Source organism: Trifolium pratense, linkage group LG4 (assembly GCF_020283565.1).
Source record: "Trifolium pratense cultivar HEN17-A07 linkage group LG4, ARS_RC_1.1, whole genome shotgun sequence".
NCBI classification, from domain to species: Eukaryota; Viridiplantae; Streptophyta; class Magnoliopsida; order Fabales; family Fabaceae; genus Trifolium; species Trifolium pratense.
The window spans coordinates 43,365,386-43,374,452 of record NC_060062.1 but is presented as its reverse complement, the minus strand read 5'-3'; the positions used below and the strand labels follow the sequence as shown (position 1 = coordinate 43,374,452).

Genomic DNA, 9,067 nt, shown 5'->3' with positions numbered 1-9,067 from the left:
CTAACTTGCATTAGAAGTAATTACGTATGGATATTAATGATTTATAATAAAATTCAACTGCATGCATATACTATAGTAAAGAATATCATAATGAATTTCTGCCCAATGCAAACTATTTTGTATTCTAATGGTTAAGAGTTCTACATTTGATGCCATAATGTTTAAAATTGTGTTTATAAGTGTATGGGGCAATTCGCACTTAGTTACAAGCTGATTTTATAAATTAAATCAAAGACAAATTCTAATATAGTATCAGAAAAGTATTTTGTTATATTTTGCATATTTAATACTGATCTGAACACTCTTTTGATATCAATAAGAGTTTTAGTAAATGTTATTAATTTTACAATTAAAATCAACACAACAAATCATTTTTTTGTTAGAACCACGCACAACTTAAATAAGACACTTTTAATGAGATGGATAAGAGTATTATATTCAAACCAATAAAAAGATTAAATTTCTCCTAAATTGATAGTATATTTTGATCACCGAGTGTCTATTTAATATTAAATTTTTAATATTGAATCACGATCTCATAAAACCAGCTTGTAAATTAAACTCTTCTATGATATTATTTTACTCAATTGTGTCCATGTGAAATTAATTTGAGTTTGTTCTAATACATTCCTTAAGATCTAGCACTATTAAATGGTGGTAGCTAGTATGAATAGACTTTAATATCAAATAAATTTTTTATAAATTTAATTTATTTTTACAAAATGACTTGTAATATCACTCTTTATAAACTTATATGAATAGATTTCTATGAGACTTTATCCCTATTCAATGTTAGACTTAATTTTTTTCAATATTGAGTAACCCTAACCCTTAGCTTTTTGAAGGGATAAGAGAAGAAAAAACAAGAGTAACATGTGGAAATATGTCAGGTAGAATCAGGAAGACTAAATAGACATGACATCAATAACAGCAGCATAAATTGAACACCACAATTAATTATAATTAATCCATATCCACCATATTTGGAAAAAATAAAAATCAAACCAGTTATTTGTTTTTCAATTAAAAACACACCTTACAATAAGAGAACCAATGAACTTGTACCAAAGGGTCAGAACTCATAACAGAAACAAACAAGAAACAAGAAAGGGGTAACACTTTATATAGAAATGACAAACACACACACAACAATATTTATGAAATATTGTTTCCAAAATTCTGAAGATACCTCAACACATAACATTCCAAAAGGAAAACAAAGAAATACACAGCAATATGCACAATGCATTTTATCCTGAACCTTACTGACACCAAAAGGAGATGATGATGATAAGGGACATGTTAGATGCGGTTGTTGTAGCCTTCCCAACATGGTTTTTCCATAGATTGATGAAATTGTTCAAATTGATGCTGCAAAAAATTTCACAAATATATAATATTGCTTCATTACTATATACATATACATGCATGGTGGAGATACATACCTCCCAAGCACGGACACGGACACAGACACGATACATACATCGACTTGTCGACATCGATAATAACTTACGAAAATGACATAATTCAATGTAATCATAAGTGTCGGTGTTGTGTTAGTGTCGAACACCGACGCGTGTCCGACATCAGGACACGCCTAATCTCAGAAGTGTCTGTGCTTCGTAGAGATATACATAAGAATATAATTTGAACTTACTTGTTGAAGGTTATTGAGAGAATTGAACATCAAAGGTGGACTCCATTTGCTCATAATGAACAAAGAATCATCTTCTTCTGAATCTTGTTCCTTTGCTTTTTGACAGCTTCTTTCAACTTCACCTTCATTAATCAGCTTCACATGATCAAAAGAAGGATGATTCACACTTTGTCTTTGATTTGTACATCCACCAGATTCTTCAACACTTTCAAAAGGGTTCCAAATAAGGTTAGTTTTTGTTCCTTCTTCTTCATCATTACATTGCTTTGAACTTGATTCATCAACTAGTGATGTTCTAGTTCTAGCTTTCATTAATTTTTCTTTTGTTCTTTCTCTTGCTCTTTCTCTTGCCTTTTCTCTACCAATAGAATTGAATGCACTCTTTCTACAAACCTTATTAGTTCTATTTCTTGTTCTCTTCTTCATCATAACCACCGTTTCTTGTTTTTGTTGTGGCTCTTCTAGATTTTCAACTTCATTATCCAAGCTTGAAACTCCTTCAGTACATTCAGAAGTTGAAGATGCACTCTTGGTAGGAAAATGAAGATTCTTTTCTCTTGCAAGGTGTTTGATTTCATGTTTTGATTGGTTGAGTAACCAATCAACTGTTTTACTTGCTTTTTCAAATCCTAACATATCTTGAAGACCAAAAAACCTCTTTGCAACTTCAAGAGACAATCTCATTCTCCGATCTCTTAGTCCTTTCGCGGTTTTTATCTTGCTATGCCGATCCCGTTTGCTAGATCTTTTTCTTTGTTGGATCTGCTTCACCTGATGATTCACTATTGTTTTTCCTTTAGTATCACCTGCTTCAGAAACAAGATTACGAACAACAATATCGTTGTTAGCATTGATTACCGATGAATTTGAAGGCCGCTGCCGCTGCTGATCTTGTTGATTTTGATTATGATCAGTACTCACAACATGAGGTGAATGATGAAGATGAAAATCACCATCATCAAAGATTTGGTGATTGTCTTGAAAAGGATCATGAATATCATCAGGATAATTAGGGAATTGAAAGAAAGGGAAAGGAGGAAGTGGAAAAAGGGAATGAATGTTTTGATCATGATGATCTTTTGATGAAGTTGAGTTGCTTTCAAAGGAATTAGAAAAAGGTGATTTAGAAGATGAAAATGTTAGGTTATTTCCATTGAGGCAACTATTTGATGAATACATATCTGGAATGTTGAAATAGATAGATAGATAGTGAGAGTGTACTACATCACCAAAATAATATTTATATATAATAAATATAAATAACAATAACCCTAGCTATAGTACATGTCTTGAATTTGATGATGATATTTGGTTACTTTCCAATGGATTAGAACAACATGTTAATTCCTATTTAAGTATTGATTATAAATATTCCTTCCTTTTCATGAGTTCATTTTTGTTAATTTTTTCTGCTACTCCTGCAAATAAATAAATGTAGTGAGAAAGACACATAAATATTGTACTACTACCGTATGTATGTTGTGTGTGTGAGAGTGATGGTGTATATATATATAAATAAATTGTACAATTAATTGGCTTGTTCAAAGAATGCAAAGTACTAAACAGTATGAGAGTGACAGCATATATATATATATATATATATATATATAAAACATATTTAATACCTTATGAGCAAGGAGAGAATATTAATGAGGAAGGAGAGAAGAGAGGAAAGAAGGTAAAGAATGGAAAAAGAGTGATTTAATGTATATAGACAATGAAGGATGATATATGGTTTGCTTTTGAGCAAAAAGTTTATACCACTTTAGGGAAGATAAAATGAAAGAAAGTGGGTGGATAGAAAAAGTTATAGTTTGTGCCACTTCACGTGGTGGTGGGCACAGCTTGAGGAATTGACACAAAAAACTAAAACCAATTTCAATCACCTCTCATAAGAAAATGGATTAGTTAACTTTTTTTATTATATTTTTATTTTCACCCCCATCTAACAAGTTTCCAAATTCGTTCCTACCCCGAGTAGTATTTATGTAAGAGTGGAATATAACTTTTTTTAAAGGCAAATGAATATATAAATAGAGTACAAAGTATTTGAATTCATTAATTACCGGTAAAGTTCAAATGAGAACAAGAAATTAGGGAAGTGAGGATGGAGGATATATCTCTAAAGGTCAATGAATTTGGAGAAATATTCTCTTGCCTAGATGTGGCTACCTTATTCCTTCACCTCGTCTTGGGGGTCACACTTCTAGTTTTATGGCGGATTCCTTTTGGTGGAAAATATTTCCCTTCTAGGGACGTCGAGTGATTCGTATTCAGATTGATTTTCCAATGGTGTCTAGACTTAAGAGGGTGAGTGATGGCCTGACAACTTTTTGAGTTGATCATTGGGTAAAGGGAATTGTGCTCAGATCTCGGTGTCAAAGGTTGTTCCAACTATCTGACCAGCGTTTGCATATAGTGGGGGAGATGGGTAATTGAGTGGTTGGAGTTTGGGTTTGGGATTTTAGATGGACATCGAATTTATCTTCAGTTGATCTTCATTTGTTGGAGGAGCTCCAAGATGCAGTGTTTGGGACTCATTCTTTAGGGGTTGCAGATACTTGGTTCTGAAAACATGAGCCTAATGGAAGCTATTTTGGGTAAGTCTGCTTATTCTACTCTTACGAGTGGTGGCGTTGTGATTGAGACAAACGATCTTTTGGCTAAGGTGTGGAAGTCTTGGGTTCCTCTTAAGTTATCGTCTTCTTCTGGCAACTTATTCAAGATAGAATGCCGACAAGGAAAAACATTTTTCGTTGTAGGGTGATTAGGGATCATGGTCACACTTTATGTGTGTTATGTGGGGAGATAGTGGAGTCGGTTGACCATTGTTCATTACAAGTGACCTTATCTCTTTTGTTTGGTTTAAACTACTTATGTGGCTGGCTGAGTATTCAATTTGTGTCATGTCAGAGTGTTAGTCTTTTCATGCTTTTTTAGGTCTAGGTTTGATTAGGAAGAATAAGTTAGGGTGATTTATAATTTAGCATTATTGTGTGGTGTATTTGGAACTTTCAGAATGATTTAATCTTCAAAGGAGAAACTATTTATGTCGACATTTTGATTGGTAAGGTGAAACTTTCATCTTGGAAGTGATTTTTGGCTAAGAATCTTATGTCTGTTTGCTCCTTCAATGAGTGGGAAGTGCAACCTGTCTTGTGTTGGAGCCAATAGAGGATATATAATGGGATGTTGGTGTTGGGTCGTGTTGTTCTCGGACTTGTGGGTGGTATGTTCCTTGTTTCTTTTTTTCGACCTTTTTTCTCTATTATTGTTTTTATTTTTCGTGCATGTTATTTTTCGGTGTTAGGTGAGCAAAAAAACACACATGAATGTAAAAAAAAAATACATGAATGAGCCAATTAGAGAAAAACAAGTGGCAAAAACAGAAGGCTACAACAAATACAAATATATAATCCACAAGAAATAATAAACGTATTGGACCGCATAACCATATAAATGAAATGAACAACACTAACAGAGCAAATGGAATGGAAGGGTGAACTTCCTAAACTCACATATATCATGTTTACAATTCATTGACGAAGTCATTTACAATTACAACCCCTTATAAGTATCAATCAATCCTAATATAAGTCCAATTACTAATCATGGTAAACAAGTTTAGATTAGGTTCATATTAAATGTCCCCAATATAATTCTAATTGCTCATGATGAACAAATTCAGCCATTTTTATCATACATTTTTCATTCATTCATTGTTTAAAAAAATTAGGAGAAAATACTCTCCCACGTGTATGAGTGTGTCTGGCTTCTAATCTAACCCTAAATGGAGATAAGTGGTGGAGAGCGTAAGATAGTACAATTATTATTTCTATCCAACCAAGTATGCAATATATTGGTAGCTGGCTAGCCAATATGCTCCCTTTGACTGGGGTTGCTCAGAACGTCACTTTCACCAAAAAGAGATGCACCATCACTCTCTTTCTTTGTGGTGTATTGTATAGTAGAATAGTAGATAGATAGATGTATCTATATCTATATCCATCACATCTTATATTTGAGAATGTTGCATCGTAGTAGTTATCTTCTAACTTAATTTCATAGATATTTATAGCAAGGTAAGGTAGCCTCTTTTTACTAATAGTTAGTTTGTTTAGTGGTGATTATCGCTGAACTTGGTAGGAATACCACAGTTCAATCATCTACAACTGCGATCGGGAGGTCGTTATAACCACTTGATGTCAGAACTGACCCCCGAACCAACTTAAACTGATAATAAAAGCAACAAAAAAAAAAGTAGCCTCTTTTTAACCTATTTTTCTCTTTTATTCGTAGTCTTACTGTCCTCTATTTCTCAAGAAAAAGATACTTCAAATAATTTGAAATTTGATCGAAAAATTTAGTTAAAATTTAGATTTATAGGGACAATTTATTTTTAATTGAAATTCATATTAACCAGATAAACTCGATTATATGATTGAACTCTTTCTCTCTAAGGAAACTTTTGGCATAAGATTAAGATAGAGCTATCTATTATTGCAATAGTACAACAATAGTGCAAGTGTGCGTGTGCTTTGTACTTGCCACTGGCATCTATGTAGAGTATATAACATGTTATAAAGCTCTATAGACCAATGGTAATTCAAAACACACCATGATTTCGGAACTGGATTTGATGCTGTAGTGTTTTCACGCAGTTCCACGTGGTTATCGATTTCGGCCGTCCGATCAGAAACTAATGGTCAAGATTAAAAATTGAGTTCAACTGTCAAATCAACATTGAATAAATATAAACCTTCTGATCAAATCTCTACGGCCGAGATCGATAATCGCGTGGAACTGTGTGAAAACACTACGGCATCAAATCATGATTTCCTCAACTTGTTTTCAAAATGGTAATAGTCTACATCCACACTTGAAATGAAAGCACTCTATAGTACACTTGTTTTCAAATTTGATGGTTCTTTTCTATTTATGCATGCCGTTCTCTCCACTTTCTTTCTTTCTTTCAATAGCTTAGTAGTATAGCAGTCTCAATCGCCACTACTTTAGACTGTCTTTCAATCTAAGGACCACATATATTGCAAAGAAATTAAGGGTTTAATTGTTCTTGTGGGGTTGCTTTCAAACACAAGATAACTATGACACCATATTAAAGTTGTTAGTTTTAGGTGAATTCTACGGATCTTATTTAGATATGTACGATACATCTGCGAACAATGTTAATCATATAGGTTGTAGTCTAATATGAATTTATCTAAACAAGTCCTTCAAAAAAAAATTTTGAATTTATCTAATATGAATTTCTAAAAAATGGTTTGAAGTCAGACTTTTACTAGTTTGAATAAAAAAAAATTAAGAAATGTATCATACTAAAATTTTGTTATTTCTTTCATTTTAACTGAGAGACGCTTATGTACCAAAAAAAAAAAACTAAGAGACCATAGTGAAGTGAATTTTAGGGGGATGAACCAAATAAAGTTGACCTACTTATTGTCTTTATATAACAAACATATATACTTTATATAGTACTACTACTTTTTGTTGTCATTAATTAAAAAATCTAACAGCAAAATTCATATACATTAAATGCATACAAGAATTTTAGTACTATGAGTTTAAATTTGGTTTGAATTTTAGTCTCAAATTTCACAATCTCGTTTAATTTTTACCTCTCAAATTTTAATCGTATGATTTTAACTCATAAGTTTTACATTACAATTATTCTATTTTGATTCTTCGCATTCAATTGCATGACTTTGGTCCTTCATGTTTACAATCTTTTGCACTTTCCATTCTAGCCTCATAAGTTTTGATTTTTGACTGAAAATTTTTTATGTGGTATTTGTAAATTAATAAAAAATTTAAATAAATAAAAGTTGTGTTTAAAATAAATAAATATAAGTTGTGTTTTAAAACATCTTTTTTATTTTAATAACATTTTTATTTATTTTAAAAACATTTTTCTTAATTTTAAAATGTCACATAAACAATTTTTAGTAAAAAAGAAATCAATGGGGACTAGAAAAAGCAAAATGTGACAAACTTGAGGGCCAAAATCGAACAATTAAAACTTGAAAAACCAAATTTGAGCAATCTTAAAAATTTGGGTTTTTATCTTGAGCTGCACTTCCAATAAACATACTACACCCCGTTCTTAAATCTAAGACCCCTTTGATAAAAACACAAAAAAAAAAAATAATAATAATTAGCTTTTTGCATTAAATTTGTTAATAATGTACATTTTAATTTATAAAAGTATCTTTCAATTATTATAAGAGATAAATAGTTGGATCTAATTTTTTTTCATTTAATTAAAAATATTTTTGTGAAAATTTAATCAATACACCTTAAACTTTGAAAATAGTCTTGTAAAAGGACAACAAAAATTTATAAAAGAGTTTTATATATAAAAACGGAGATATATAATATTAATTAATGCATGCACATCTTCCAAAAATAAAGAAATTTGTTTTGACGAAAAAAATAAAGAAATTTTGTCAACCTAACTTTGTGAATTATAATATACTACTACTAAATGGAGAGGGTGTCTAACATGGACCCGGTCTATAAGTAGACCATATTATATTTATAGTCAATTTTATACAATACTCATTATTATTATTATTATTATTATTTGTTAAGTAGTTTAGTGGCTAGAATTTCACTTTTTAAAATGAATAGTACGAAAGTTCAAACTTCAATCCTGCATATTACACATATAATGTTCCTACGAATTGAACTATATTCGCGATGACATTATTGTTGTTATTATTTTTGAGAAAGTCATATTAAACAAATCCTAAAGAGATATACATATATAAGTCATTAGGTTTGGTCTAATAATAAGAGTTTTTAGTAGAATGCATAAAGTCCAATGTTCGATCTTCATATTGACTACATTGTATATAAACCAAAAAACATATGTACGTATTTGCTTTATTTTTGGACTTATATTAGTTATATATAATGGATTAAATATATATCCTATAAATTTACTCTATATATCTTTTTCAATATATATTCAATTTGCCATTGAAAAAACATGTTTTGTAAAATGACCTTTAAAAAATGGATTGTCTATTATGTACTTTCCAACAAAAAGGTTTTAAAGATGTTCTTTAACTATCTTTAACCAAAAACATATAAATTTGTTAATAATAAAATAAAGAGTAGAGATATAATATTTTACCAAAATTAAATTAAGAAAAATGTATGGACCATTTTTGGGAGATGCAAACCATTTAAAAAAAAATCCATCAAAATGTAGGAATTTTTTTTTATGTTACTTAACTTTTCAACACTTTTTTTTTTAAGTATTTTAGTGGAAAAGAATTTCACACATTGCTTTAAAATCAATGTGTGGAAAATTTCAATTTTCTTTTTTATCAGCAAAAAGAATATGTATATATTAACACTCAAAGCTAAGGTACAAATAATACCCAA

General features: G+C 30.5%; 1 protein-coding gene across 1 annotated transcript; it reads right to left on the bottom strand.

Annotated features, from left to right (window-relative positions):
- Window positions 1-980: 980 nt before the first annotated feature.
- LOC123923172 (transcription factor DICHOTOMA) lies at window positions 981-3,346 on the bottom strand. Its single transcript, XM_045975843.1, has 3 exons — window positions 3,283-3,346; window positions 1,658-3,075; window positions 981-1,371 (listed from the first exon to the last, which is right to left on the bottom strand). The coding sequence occupies exons 2-3, from the start codon at window positions 2,834-2,836 to the stop codon at window positions 1,303-1,305; spliced, it is 1,248 nt and encodes a 415-aa protein (XP_045831799.1). The 5' UTR covers window positions 2,837-3,075; window positions 3,283-3,346; the 3' UTR covers window positions 981-1,302.
- Window positions 3,347-9,067: the final 5,721 nt, after the last annotated feature.

What these genes read in the sequence shown, in the direction of transcription:
- LOC123923172 (XM_045975843.1), bottom strand. Translation starts at nt 2,836, where the DNA reads ATGTATTCATCAAATAGTTGCCTCAATGGAAATAACCTAACATTTTCA. An exon ending in CTCTCAATAACCTTCAACAA is followed by an intron (nt 1,372 to 1,657) that starts GTAAGTTCAAAT and finishes AATTTTTTGCAG; the next exon opens with CATCAATTTGAACAATTTCA.